Source organism: Hyposmocoma kahamanoa, unplaced genomic scaffold, assembly GCF_003589595.1.
Source record: "Hyposmocoma kahamanoa isolate Upper Pololo Valley unplaced genomic scaffold, ASM358959v1 103, whole genome shotgun sequence".
Classification (NCBI taxonomy): domain Eukaryota; kingdom Metazoa; phylum Arthropoda; class Insecta; order Lepidoptera; family Cosmopterigidae; genus Hyposmocoma; species Hyposmocoma kahamanoa.
The window spans coordinates 4,804,061-4,819,689 of record NW_020653344.1 but is presented as its reverse complement, the minus strand read 5'-3'; the positions used below and the strand labels follow the sequence as shown (position 1 = coordinate 4,819,689).

The 15,629-nt window shown below is 37.4% G+C and overlaps 1 protein-coding gene across 2 annotated transcripts in view; it reads left to right on the top strand.

Annotated features, from left to right (window-relative positions):
* The window catches only part of LOC113238354, a 75,442-nt gene that overhangs the window by 52,584 nt on the left and 7,229 nt on the right, over positions 1-15,629 (top strand). For both annotated transcript variants that reach the window (XM_026475201.1, XM_026475196.1), the window contains exons 4-6: positions 4,405-4,570; positions 6,910-6,999; positions 8,537-8,647. In XM_026475201.1, coding sequence (XP_026330986.1) covers positions 4,405-4,570; positions 6,910-6,999; positions 8,537-8,647 — 367 coding nt within the window. The remainder of the gene's footprint in view (positions 1-4,404; positions 4,571-6,909; positions 7,000-8,536; positions 8,648-15,629) is intronic.

Genomic DNA, 15,629 nt, shown 5'->3' with positions numbered 1-15,629 from the left:
ACTGCAGCAGGCCACGTTGTATCTTCGAATGTTAACCAGCAAGCCATGTGGGCCGCCAGTCACCCACAAAAACTCTAAGTGCAGCAGGCCACCATGTATTTTCGAATTTTATCTAGCAGGCCACATGGACTGCCGGCCGCCCGCTTAAACCCAAGTACAGCAGGCCACCATGTATTTTCGAATTTTACCTAGCAGGCCATGTGGGCCGCCGGCAGAACACATAAACCCAAGTGCTGCAAAACAACCATGTATTTTCGAATTTTATCTGGCAGGCCTTGTGGTCCGCCAGCGTACCACAATCAGGACTAGAAAAAACAAAAGTAAATTTAAATTATTTATTTTTGTTTTTTCTAGTCCTGACCTGTTAAAAGTTGCATCAGCAGGCCGATAATATAAGTTGTGCGTTCGACGAACACAGTCAATTATTTGACTCATTTGCTAACAACTGATCCAGATCGTAATCAAGTATCGATCTCGTCCCTAGTGGTGACATCCGTCTGTTTTTAGTGGAATCTCGGGGTAACGCGCGGCCTGCTGGTAAAGTTTGAAGGTGTCCCACCGGCAGCCCACGTGGCCTGCTACAAAAGTTACTCGAGATCAGGCGTGGCGTGCTATGAAAAGGAACGCGTGTCCCACCGGCAGCCAACATAGCCTGCTGCTTCAGAAAAATCATTTGTTCTATGGCGCTGAGAGTGTTAAACATAATTTGTTTTAACTTTTTTAAATTTATTTAACATACATTTCAATATCATCAAGTACATGCAGTATTGTAAAAAACGTAACTACATACTAAAAAATTGAGCTGCACTTAAACTTTCCATCAATCGTCGTGCCGGGCATTCCCAGCTCGCCAAAACCGGTCGGTCACCATTATATGTACCTCGCGCGGACATTTTAGCTAAGAGTCATTAGTGTAAGTTCCGATATATCCGATATGTTAACTAACTTGACTGTTTTGAAAAAGAGAATTTTAAGCTCTATCTTATGCTGTTTAAAACGGATATTTGACCACATGCCACTTAGCCGCCTTTTACTTAGTGGGCGGCGGCGTTCTCGTTTGGCATTACGTCCTGTGTGTTACTTATTTGACTGTAATTGTTTCGGACGGATGTTGGACGGAGAACGGGAGTCATCGGGTATATAACTAGGAAAAGAGACGAAATGTCATTTAATTTGTTTGAAAACTATTCTGCCAAATCATTACTGTGACAACTGCGCTCCGATTGGCTAGCCCTAATTCGAAACAATTGTCGGGTGTAGTCAATTGTTTCACTTCAATTCGACCAGTTTAACTTGAGCTTTTTTTTAATTACATAATTAATTACCGAGGAAATGTGATTCCGTTTGTTTTGTAATAAGTGTTTTGCTGTTTTTCTCACACCACCGAATGGAACAGCCCCCATAGTTAGAGATATTATCTTTATAACAATAAATACAGAATATTTTTGTAATACACGGAGACGTACACACAGGTCAGTTTTTGGCGCTGTACTATTTCAGTTTTCTAATTTGTAATTTCAGCGCAAACGAGAGTTGATATTTAAAAGTGATATAAGGCCCACTTACCTGATAAGTTGCCAGGGTTGGATGGTTATTCCGTCTCTATTTCTGGTTATATACTCAATGATGGGAGAAGACCCCCTGATACGTAAGCCGCCACTAAACACCCCTTGGGCTTAACGAAATATCAGCATCCATAATTGAAGTAAATAATTTATTTACCCAACAATAATATTCATCACATGCAAATAAATACGACTATACGAGGTCTTTGCCTGCAATTTATTTGCTTACATTTCGTTTATGTCATAGGTTTCCAAACTTTTTGGCTTAGGCAGAATAAGAAAATTTCAAAACAAAATGAAAAAAAAAGTTTTTTTCTTCAAATGATACGCCGCGACTAGCGCGAAAGTGACATAAAGGGCGAGATACTGCTATTCTCACATATCGATCCCGCGCTTTAGGTCGTTCTCGCTTAGGTCGCGCCCTGTCGTGCTAGCTATACTGGACTGCATCAACGCTCCCCAATTGCTTCCGAAACCCCGACAACTAGGATTCCAGAGCGCCCACTTGTAGAGACCACTTTGGGAAATCATGGATATCATTTGAATTGGAATTGAACCGACGTATATATATATAGATATATCTCTTCTGTCGAGATTGTATTTGTACTTTATAATAATTTATTGTCATCCTTATCTATTAACTATTTTCAACCGACTTCAAAAAAAGGACTAGGTTATCAATTCGAGGGTTTTTACATATGTGAACTTTTTGTGAACCGATTTCGATGATTCTTTATTTATTGGAAATTTGGAAAAAAATATTTTTCGTGTAAGGGAGGCAATTTATTAGATGAATCCGGTTTATTGGATTTCACTCATTTTTCCGTTAACGGATTTCAATAAAAAAACTTGGCAAATAGATTTAATTCCACAAAATTTTGAGGTCAGTTTTATTTAAAATAATATTTATCTATAGAAAAGAGTAACCCCCGTTCACACGGAATTGCTGCCTCCGTAGACGAACGGTTACCATGCCGGACTGCCACGCAGAGGTCCCAAGTTCAATTCCCGGGCCGGGATAAATATTTGTATGGTCTACATTTATTTCTGTTTTTTTTTGTAAATATGTTACGTAATAACTCCGGCGTTATAAGTTTGTGAACCATTTGGATGAGTCTTTTTTTATTATAAAGAGGGCACCTCAGCAGTGGACCCATTTAAATTTTGAAGAATCTCTAAGGGTGGCAAACTAGGGGATAAATGACTTTTAAGCTCGGTTTTTTAATACTATGTATTTGTACTAAGTTTATTGCAGTATAAATCTGAACCGAATAAACAGTGGCGCATACATTATAGTAGAACCGTTCACACGTCGTTTGTACTGCAAAAAACGGTCACGCATACAAACGCACATCGAATACTGAACCAAACAGTGCAGTACAATGCCTTGTCAATGGAGGGCTTAGTATACGCGGTTAGAGTTTTCGGCACGCCAACCATTACTTACACTACGCACATACAATAGGTTCACATTTATCTGCAACCCGCTTGCTGCCGTATTTCCAAATTACACAAGGGTGATTTTCAGGTTAGTTTATTCGACCTAATTTCGGTGGCAGTTTCTATTATTTAAGTATTCGAGTATAGGTACTATCGTGAAATATTAGATAATATAAAATGGTACTATTCTAGAAAATTAAATAATAAAAATTGCCACCGAAAATTGCCCACAAAATATCCGAAAATTGCCCACAAATCTGATTCTACTTAGGAAGTTATTTAATTGACAAGAAATTTAATTAATCGGCTAGAAAAACCGTTATGTTCAACTAATAAGAACGAAAAAGATGAGAAGAACAAAAATGCTTACATGCTAATTACTTATACTACATACATATGTCAGTCAGTATCCCGGACTTAAGCTATCAGACAATTTAGCAACGTGAGGTCAAGTTTCGTGGACGCGTTGTCAGCACGGCAATTGTGCCGCAACGGCAAATGTTGCACGTTTCGTGTGGACGCGGCTATCTAAGCGAAAACGAAATAGAAGTAGAAATATAAATATAAATAGAAACAATTTATTGTAACGTCACATTATAAAAAAGGCACAAAAACAACTAATATAAATAAAAACAGAAATAACACAAAAAAAACAGCCTAGCAAACATCTAAACAACATGTACTATGCTAAATAATACTATACTGACATGTGTGCGGCTGTGGCGTACGCGAAAAGATCCCATTCACCTAAAGTCACATCCAAGACAAGGCTGTGACGCTGGTTTTCAATGGGCCCTCGATCAGTGAGTGACGGAAGTTTGCGTCGCGAAAATAAAATAAACTACTTAAATATATAAGTCCTACGTGTATATACTGTTATTGCAGTGTGTACTCTTAAATCGAATAGATCCTTACATAATCTTTGCAATATGTATATACAGTTATAAGTGTGTGCAGTGTGAAAACAAATTATTATTATTATATTTAATACGAAATATTTTGACCTACTACCAATTGTCTGACCGTTTGACTTACTACGTGGTAACCTAATTAAGTTTTTTACCATGTGGCTGTAATTTCACCAAAATGTTTCGCTCTAATTGAATGAACGAATGAAATATTCTTTATTCCACATTAAAATTACAATGACAACACAGAACACTAATGTAAATATCACAGAGTAAGCCAATGTACAACAGGTGACCTTACTGCTAAGTAGCAATTTCTTCCAGGCAACCTTAAGATAGAAATTTAAAAGATAGGCTCAACTCAGACTGGTGCAGAGTCGAAGCGTCGCGACGCGTCATGTTTTTCGCCTGTAGCATATTATTCATCTGTATTTTCCCATTATTAAGGTACACATTCTCTCAAGTCTCAAGCTCCAATATATTGTTTACAGATGACGCCAGTATCACCAAAGTGGAGAAAAATTATAAAGGAACGCATCGAAGAAGAGCGGCAGCTAACAATAACGGCGGTCGGAAATGGAGCAAGACTACGACCGGGGCGTTTCTGGGACCTATCCGGAACGTTTCTTTTTACTGTATATGTTATGACCGCTTTGGGTGAGTTCTACATAGAGATGGTACACCCGCCGCCGCCGGCACACAAAAAGTAACTGTACTCCATTACATTCCTATTCTGTAACCTTACCTTGAGCTCAAATGGATATAACTCACCCAAGATCAGAGGATGTTTTCTCTTGAATTTTCTCTTGTCATTTCGTGAGTCAATTATGATAGATAGATAGAATACGTTTATTGACTTACCACAAGCACACACAATAATATGAAACAACAAATAGCTAAAGAAAGAAAGATGACAAAAGAAAAAACTCAAAGCAAAACATACAATATAACAAAAAGGAATAAAATCAAATAAATATAAAAAAATACACAATAAACGACATATATCTACAACTAATTAAAAAGCAAGTTGTGAGTGCTGCAGCAAGCCAAACAGGCCATAGCTCAGTGCAGGTGTTGCCCAAAAGCAACGCACTGATTTTCAGCTATCGCCTAGTGGGTAACGCGAAGTGGTGTATCACAGCAAAAAGCAATGTGTAGGACGTGCAGTGAGTCTTAGTATAGTTGTGTGTCAGTGTTAACGTGTCGATGGGAGCGTCCGTGGAAGCGTACAGGTGTGGCAAGCATGAAATTTCAAAAACCAACTAAAAAAAAAATATAACAAAAAAATGGACAAAAAAAAAAGAAGAATTAGAAAGAGAATTAACAACTTAAAGAAGGCAAGCGGCAAAGGAAAACGTATCCCCATTTTTATATTCGTACAAAAAGATAAACTTGCAGATTATTGTTAGTGCAGTTTTGCATAAAAAAGAATCACGCAAGATCTTGTAACGCCCGTAGTTATTGTTAGTAAATCAGTAATAATATTTGTTGGGGAATAGTGGAAATACTAGAATAGAATAGTGGAAATGAAAAGAAGCTCAAAGTAAAGGAATTCAAGAATGTACGGACAACGGTACATCAGACTACACATTTTTGTTCGAAAATCGCCTCCATTGCAACGGAACAAGATACGTCAGTGTGTAGCTTGATGTGCTGGCGTCTGTACACATATATCGCACTAGAAACAAAATACTGTTGTTATTCAAAAATGGGTGGAATTGAGAAAACACGATTCGAAATAAAAAAAAACTAAATGGACAATTATTAACACAAAGATGTTCGATATTTGTATTAATAATTGAAAAAACTCAGAAAAAAATCCTTCGATCCGGCCGGATTCGAACAGACGTCTTCTAGCATACCGTGTCAGACGCTATACCAACTAAGCCACGGAACGAACCAGCGGACCTCGCGAATTTTTCCATATGCTTGTTGTCGTGTCTTTGTATTTGGTTTTTCAACTACTTTTTAGTCGTAGCGCCATCTATGAGAAATCTATGAAAGTTTTATCACCCAGGTTTTTTTACCGTTTTATCACCTTTGCAGCTACCAGCCCTGTTGAGAGACTAAATGGATCTTATTGCGAACAATGCTATTTTTATTTATACTTTAGGTATATTTAGTTATCCGTATACAAACGAGAATATACAGATCATGACCCACCAAAGAATAAAAACAATAACCACGGCGCGTACCGAAATTACATATGGCTGGTTACCTACCAATAGTCCGAAATGACATTTTCCAGAAATAACGTCTGCTCAAATTTTCGTAACCTCGAAAGTAATTTTGAGAGGAAAATGTTTTTTCTTTTAAACCTAACTTAACCTAACCTTTTTTTTAAATTAGCTGTAGCAGCGCCTCACACGTGACACTCCGGAGTCGCTCTAAAATATGTGTACTTTACAATGGTATGTGTCGCTTTGTTATGGGTATTAAAATTATAGAATAAAAATCTTTATATACAAAAAATGTACGTTATTGCAAAATATTTGTGTGTTTTGTATTTATTGCACCCAGAGACCACCACAATTTTGATATTATTCCTACTAAAAATGACCGCGCAGGGTTCGGGCACGAATGTGATTATATTTATTTTGACAAAAAGTCTGACAATAACCTTATTAAGGTTTTCACACAAATAAAAATATGTTTAATATCAAATATTTATTGCCCTGTTACATGTTAGCCCCGTAGACTTTCAATATTTTTTTTACATAAAATAAAACACGGTTTATATCTACATAATTTAAATCTAATGTGGTTTTCGGCAAACATCTATTAACCGGGTCAAATTATGCGCCATAATCTTTGTTGCTTTGATTCTGTAATTTTTGGGACTTTCAAATCGTGTTTCTCAATTCCACAACAGAGCTATGAGCTCGCCAAGATTAGCACTTAAGATTTAAATGCAACTCTATGCCTCTGACGATAAGAATAACCAAAAATCTCAAGTGGCAAGCTTGACGGAGTTGCTAATACGAAACATTTTTCAGGTTTTGGAGCTCCCGTGCCACAAACTATGGGTGGCCGAACTTCAACCTTGGTATACGCAATTATTGCTGTGCCAACACAGATTTACCTTAGTAAGTGGTGGTTACGTAAGTAAGCACAAATCAGTCATTGTGATTTCACCGAGGATCCACTGAGAATTTTTAAAGTGACAGGACGAACAAGTCGTGCGCCTGATGGTAAGCGACACGCCTATCCATAACTGTTGCAATGCCACTCAGAGCTTTAAATCGCAAAGATCTGAGGGTCACTGATACTGCGCCCGTCACCCAGTGACATAAGTTGACAAGTCCCATGTGCCATAATTTCAAAACTGGAACTCAGTAATATACATTACTGCTTCGCGGCAGAAATAGGTATGGTGGCAGCACTTCCCTGGACGAACTTTGCCATTCACGAGGCTTAAAACTATAGTGAAACAAAATCTTTATACTAAAGGTTTTTACAACTTCTGTGTACTTGAAAGACAAAAATTCGTGGTAGTAACCCGTTTAGCTCCTGGAAGTAGTCTCGATCTCCGCTCTTTGAAAACAAAAAATAATATATATTGTAAATGTTGAATGTGTACAAATGTCATTTACAAAGAGCAACCCCTAAAGTTTCTTGCTCACTCTTCTCAGGGGAATCTGCCTTACGAATGAACGGTAGAGTTTAACCAATGTGACGATTTCAAGTGTAATAATGCTATGAAATAAAAGTTATTTTGATTTTATTTTAACTCTTTTACGAGGAGCTCTATTGCTGCCAAATTATATTGCAATTATGATAATTATTATTCTGAGAAAATCTATTTGCAATGGCAGTTGAGTCTCAATAAAGTAAAAAGAAACACCTCCGAGTGTCTGACCACTTTTCGTCCAGGTGGTTCAATGAGGTACTACCTATCCGACAAAGTCGACCTCTTGGAACTCCCCAAACACCTCTGAATGTACGAGATTTGGTAATCATCGCCGATGGTACGTTATCTAGAAGAATATGGCCTAAGGGTAGAGTACTCCAACTCTATCCTGATAGACTCGGTGAGGTCAGGGTCGCAGACGTGGCGACTCGCGGCGGCATGCTACGTCGCCCTTTAAGGAAATTAATCAAGATGCTTCTAGACTCCGTAGCATCTGAGGGTACAATCACTGTATAAGTAGATGGTCCTATCCTTTTCTCGGCCCGGATGATGTAGAGAATCGCAGCTGTCGCAACAAATCTTTTTTGTACATTTATTTTATATAGTCTTTTTAACAGTTTAGTTTTAAATTGAAATTCTAAGATTCTAAATTTGGCGCCTTTTTCTTCTATTTTTGTCACTATTGTTTCTATTTTATGTTGCAACTACGTCTTGTGTCGAAACTGACACTGGCCCAAGCCTAGTAGCCGCCATTAAGGAAATAGAATAGAACTACATCGTGTAAATAAACTGTAAGAACGTTGTCTTTTTCCTTGCTCACCCCTCAATAGCACCCTCCCGCACCCCATTGATACCGTTCGCTACATATTTTTGCACAAGAATGTATCTATAGAACGCAAGGAGCTGCGAGCCCGTATGTCAATTTTTTGCCAAGATTTTCTGTAATAATTCTGTAATAATATTTTGTAATGTTTTATCATTATACTGTGCAGTGGTTAACGCAAGCACGTGTATCGTGATCCATGTGGAGGACTGCATCCAGCGTCTCATGCAGAGTGTCGACGAGGTTGGCGTCTTCAAGTTCACAGATGAACACGACAGAGGTGAGGATGTCAGGCCATTGATTCTTAAAATAAGATTTACAGAAGGATATATCTTAAGAAATTTAGGCTGTTAAAAATTACATGTTATTTTCAACGAGAGGTGAAGATGAATGTTCCACTTACCACACCTGCCCACGGGTTGATTAAAATTAGAGACTACCGAACTGGGGGTTACTATGAGATCTATCCTAATTTGAAATTCCTGTCAAGTTCGTACTATGATCTCAAAAAACCAAAGCTGGAGGATGGCTGGAGGTCGAACACGAAATACGATACTACGTAACTGCTTCCGCTACGTAGCTTATTCCTACGTACTACACAAATGTCAGTTTTACGATGAAAGTAATGTCAAAATTCGATACAATAGCTCATTTGACATTTCGGAGTACGGTATCCACAAATATTTATGTCAAATCACGATCTTCGATCGTTGCTTCGTATTTCGTGGTAGACTTCGGTTCAATGCAGTTCACGATAACCATTTAAAAGCCGTTCTGTGCCTTAATGCAACAGAACGTCTCAACTGTCAAAATAAGCAATAAAAACAAAGGCAACTCAGTGACTAACTTATTTTTTGGAAAATGGCAGGTTTTTGTCACAGTTTACAATACATACATAGTCATCAAGTCATAGTAGGACTTCTGAACAAATCCATACGCGTGCTGGCCGTAATTCGTAAATAAATGTCAATAAAAAGTTATAATATAACGTCTGGCACGGTTTGCTAGAAGACGTCGGTTCAAAGGATTTTTTCTAAGTGTTCAATCTTTGTATTAATAATTATAACAAACTAGTGGAGTAATTTCACAAAAAATATTATGCCATAGCGCCATCTGTGAGAAAACTATGAAAGTTTTTCTTCACTCAATTAGTAGTATCGAAGTCCTATCCAAAATGGGTATTCATGTATCACTTGAACGAACGTTGATATTAGTAGAATCGAAACGTAACGACTAATAAACGACATCTTGGATTGTGAAATTTGATACTTAGTCGTCGAAAGTCTATTGAAAGAACTGTCAAAATTTTAGCAGAATACTTATGACTTGTCGTTTAGAGTTGATTTAATTTCGATTCATGTACCAGAATCTTAGACTATGGATAACTAAATAAAATATTGTGTTGACATTTATAAATCAGACGTTATATGTATATGATGTATTTCGACGTTGAAAACATAAACATGTTATTGTCTTTGTTTAACTATTGCGTGCCGTCTTAAGCCAAAAGAGATAGCATTACATTGGTCTGTGTCAAACACGGGAATCGAAAATACGTAACGTCATCTTAAATGCCGACCGTGTCCATTTCGCAGTACATGATACGGTTGTCAAAGGGAAGCACATCAAATGTCAAAACAAATGTTTTCCAACTGTTTTATTAAATTATTCGCATATATTGTAATAAAATGGACAAAAATATTGACAGTGAGAAAAGTTAAGTATTATTAATAAAAATTCGTCGCTGCAGCATTACGGGATGTGGCAATAGAAAAAGCGAAAATCTGCCGAATGTAACATTGTACAGGCATGTGTTATTTTTCTGTCTATATATAAATCACACAAAAGCCCAAATATCTCATGTAATTTTTTATAAATAGACATATTTAAGTAGTTTATTCATAAATCTTGCCAAATTTTGCTTTGGTTTCTTCAGATTGCCTGTTTGTTTGTATATTTTGTACATATTATCGATATTCTGTTATTAAAATAAGTCACTACGAGTTTTTATTATTTTGTTATTATTATTTTTACTATTTTAAGTTTACCTATAAATCAAAAAAGAAAACATAATGATTGAAAATCGTAGGAGTGCCGAATATAAACTTTGAATCAACGATCATCTTCATTTATTCGCTTCATTTTGAAGAGTCAAATTTTAACATACCTTTGAATGTAACTAGATTACATGATGATGTAATTGCATCATTAGGTTTATTGGTAAATAATTTTATATTTAATTTAGATTAAACAAGACTCATTTTCTAGGCATTCTCAGTTCCTGAAAACAAAATTATCCACTCGTTTTCGATTTTTTCCCACTCTCCTCAACAACTCTAACTACTAAAAATTCTTATTTCATAAAGCCAGCAATACAATGACCATGTTGGTCCAACGTTGCCGGGTGAAGGCCAACGTATAGACAGCCTATTTGCCTTGCCTTACCATCGTTCGCTGACACTCGCCTAGCTGACCGAGTGGAGGCGAGCGCTAACGTGTATAGAGCTCATTTGACGTGGCTTGTCACAACTCGCAGTCGCTCGTGACTACTTGTCTCACTTCGGAGAAGGGTCGATTTTTCTGCACATATCAAAGGCGCTCGGCCAATAGTAGTCAATTGACATTGTATAATCAGACAATTCAATGCTATTTAATATATGTTTATATACTAACACTGTCGTTTGTTACATCTCCAGTTATACCATGTTTTAAGGAAATAAACGTATGATAATAACATTGTTATTGATAATATTACTACTTTCATTTATTTCCAAAAGTAAATGTAAATATTTAAGATGCACTTAAATCAGTCACTGACATTAATTCTGTATCAATGCATAAATACAAAAAAGCTTACACTATTTGGAAACTGTTTAAACAATTCTCTATGAAAATATTAACTTTGAGGTTGGAAACATATAGGAGATTTCCAGATTTATATTTCAAAGTTTTCTCTGTTTTTATCACTCTCAAGTAAGTCAATGCTCAAATTACATTTTTTTTCTATGCAAATTTACTTTTCGTGTTATTTAATAATTCAAAATTTCATGTGACATTCCCGGATATTCCCATATAACGTAAAATATTCCCAAATGGAATATTGATTTACTTTAATTAAATGTTTGCATGTCGATAGTGACTTATCGATAGATTATGGTACGACACTAAAGAAATCCGCCATTTATTCGTTCAATTTTTGTTTATGTAGTTAGGGCAGCTCCTTTCTTTTATTTTTTTTCCATCATCTAAGACCAGAACACGCTTTAAAGACATTTGATCGAACGACTTTAAAATTGGACTCGTTGACATTCACTGTCACTCGTGAATACGAAAAAGCAGTTCAACGACTAAATCGCTACGATATCGTAACGGTTTGATTGCGTGAAGCACCCCCCAGGTATCTTTATAGGGAATCTACTCCCATTCTCCGTCCGAGATCCGTCCGAAACAATGAAATTGTTTTTTTCAAAACAAAATCAAAAGACAGTGTAAAGTATGAAGCTTCATTCGCATCATGCATCTTTTAATTCGGTCGAGTATTACTTATTTGACCCCAAGCTACTAGCGACAGCCTAGAGATGTCGCTTTAAAAATTGTAATATTAAATTTATTGAACATCACAATGTTTTATTACCACGATATTCAATTAGCATTCCTAGTAACAGTAGAGCTCCTTTTGAAAGAGTTCGTCCAGGGAAGTGTTGCCACCTTACCTATTTCTGCCGCCAAGCAGTAATATCAGCATTATTGTTTTCCGGTTTTGAAGGGTATGGGTGCTGGTGAAATTACAGGAACATGGGACTTGTCAACTTATGTCTCAGAGTGACGGGCGCAGTGGCAGCGCCCCTCAGATCTTTACGATTTAAAGCTCTGAATGGCACTGCAACTGTTATGAACAGGCGTGTAGCTTACTATCAGGCGCACGACTTGTTCGACCAGTTTGACAAATTACTCCACCAGTTTGTTATACTTAATTAATAACAAGATCAATCTTTGAATCGATCGAGTTTGTTATAATTATTAATACAAAGATCGATCTTTCGATCGATCGAGTTTGTTATAATTATTAACACAAAGATCGATCTTTCGACCGATGGAGTTTGTTATAATTAGTAATACAACGATCGATCTTTCTATTAATAATTACTAAAAACTTAAATTCAATGAACTTAATATTATAAAAATTGTATTTACAAAGTACAGTGTGTAAAAGTGCCTAATGGGTCATGTATCTTGCTTGTGCACGGAAATAGAGCTACATAATAATAAATAATCATTGCTTATTCATAACCGGAGTCGGATGGTACAGTACGGTTATGTTAATTAGTTAATGCATTGTTTTACCCGAGAGTGGGGTATGTGCTGGGTCATTATTAAGGATCGGCTTAATTTCGCGAAATGTCTGCAAAACAGCGTATTATAATAATAAGCCCGTGGCTAGTCCAACCCACACTGCCTCTACCGGTGTACCAAAGATTTCTCCATAATAAATAATTTTAATTTGACGACAAGAAAAGTTTATGTTGTCCCCATTGTCCTTTCCACAACCTTATACCGAATTATCTGCTCCATAGCCTCACAATTATTTTTATGATACCAAGTGACGAGACGAACATGTCGTGCGCCTGATGGTAAGCGACACGCCTGTCCATAACAGTTGCATTGCCACACAGAACTTTAAAAGGCAAAGATCTGAGAGGCATTGCCATTGCGCCCGTCACCCTTAGACATAAGTTGACAAGTCCCATGTGCCTGTAATTTCACCAGCACCCTTACCCTTCAAAACCGAAACACATATCTGCTTGGCGGCAGAAATAGGTTAGGTGGCAGTACTTTCCTGGTCAAACTCTTTCACTTTACGAAAAGCTGTAATACGTGTCAAATTGTCAGAAAGTTCATGCAGATAGAAGAAAATTAAATAGGCGCTCATCACAACATACGGCTTTTGCTTGCGGTCCGTAAAACCAGCCAAAAGGCTGGGAAAAGAAAATAATAAGTCAAAATCAGATAATCATTAATTCCATAGATTAACATTTTTACACTTGAAAACGCCATTTTTCAAGCTACTGCTTGTTCCCTACGCTGACCTCCCTGAGAAGAACAAACAAGTAACATTAGGGATTGCTCATTTCAAATAAACTTAAATGCTATGGAATACACTTTGAATCATAATTGTGTGGATTCTAGACTTTTGTTGCCTTCCATGCTTCTTTATCTAAAACATACTCTTCAATTTTGTAATATTACTTTTCAATTAAAATACTTTCAATGTAAGTTTTAAACTTAGGAAATGGTAATCTTAATATATTCTCCGGAATCTTATTGTTAAAACGTATACAGTTCCCCATAAAATAATTGTTTACCTTAGTTAAACGAAATCGTGGTACCATGAGTTTAGACTTAATTCTAATGTTAATATTATGGATATCTTCTTTCTTAATGAAATTATGTATATTTTTACGGACATACAAAATATTTTAGTAAATGTACTGTGATGCCACAGTCATGATACCAACCTCCTTAAACTTTTCTCTGAGAGAAACCCGAGAACTTAACCAAAACCTAACCAAAAAACCACACCACCAATTACCCGGCTATTATTAATCAAACTAGGGACTTTCCTGTATTTTATGTACCAGACCAACAGAAGCCACTATCTTGGGCACTGTCCAGAACACCCCGACTAGAACCAGTTTACAATAATTCATTTTCCAAATTGATTTCACCGGGAATCTAACTCGGGACCTCGAATTCTAACTGTAACGTGCATTAAACGGAGTACCCTAATAGGTACTTCTTTCGTCTGTCTCTCGAAACTTATTAAGCTTCGCGCTTAGCATCTTTCCTACTATAAATAACAGAACAAAAACAAATGGATAAACAAAGTTAAAATAACTTCACATTCTACACACCACAATAATTGTCGCTTGCGCTCCCAGACTTCAGCCTATTTCTACTTGATTGCGCGATAGCAAAGGCAAGACAGGCTCTCGGCGTTTATTTATGTTTGTAAATGAGGTACCTACTTTAGGGCCATTGCAAACCGGAGACGGAGAAGCAGATGACATTAAATTTATCAATTTATATTTCATGCTGGCAAGGCTTGTAGGTGATTCGGAGTACTATAGGTGAAGCTGCAAAGCCTTGAACACGCCATAAAGTTGCCTGCTTATCGATATTTTACAGGATATATTACGGAGAGTGTACGAGGGAATGCACAATTAAATTCCGCTTTCCCCTTTTTTCTCACGAAGCGTTTCGTTTCCACATTTATATGACGAACGGCTATGTAGTGGAATAACCTGCCAGCAGACTCGTTCCCTGAACGGCATATCTTGGGTCTTTTCAAGGCAAGAGTGATAGGCATTTAGGTGTGCATGCTTCATCGTCGACCTTATCGTCAGTTTCCACCAGGTGAGATGGATGTGAAATGTGCACTTAATTTTAAAAAATATTATGCTCTGAGAAAGAACTTGAAGCAACGCAGCACATTTCTCTCTGTGGTATTGAAGAGCACGTTGGAGTCAGCCGGAGCCTGCCAGAACGCGTCGGGGTTGCTAGTGGATAGGGTTCAAATATTGAATATGACGATATTGAACCGCTTTCTTGGAGGAGAGACTTTGCCTCCCTATGCCTATTCTATCGCTTGTACAATAGCCCATGTTCTGAAGAACTGTTTACCATGATGCCAAGGCAACATTTTATCAACGCACCGCTCGCCACCGTCAGGGAGTCCATCCTCACACTTTGGAACCGAATCGATCACGTACTGTACGGTTTCAGAGGCGCTTTCTCCCACGTAAAATTAGGTTATGGAACGAACTCCCTGTCGGGGTTTTCCCGCAGTATCATTATCAGTTCCATGCTGTATCCCCGATATCCATTCCAGAGGCCTTTGCTACTTTGGTACGCTGGGGGCCGCTCACGGTATCATAAAGGATATCCCCCATCAGTGTCCGCTGACGGGCAAATGATCGTCTTTGAATCTCTCCCCCGCCGTCCGCCGGTTTGCGCTTGCCCTTATTCTCTCGTACCGTCCAAACGGCTGAATGATTCGACATTATTCTGACATGAAATGTCGAGAAAAGTACGGTTGCTACCAGCAAAAAATGATTAGAAAGCAAATTAAAACAAAACACCCGACCGAAAAGCTAAGTAAAACTTACTTTTTAGACCACGAATAGTGGCTCTAGTAATTTCACATTCACAGATAAACTGATAATTTTGTGGACTTGGGAATAAGTTGTGGAGTACCGAGAAGA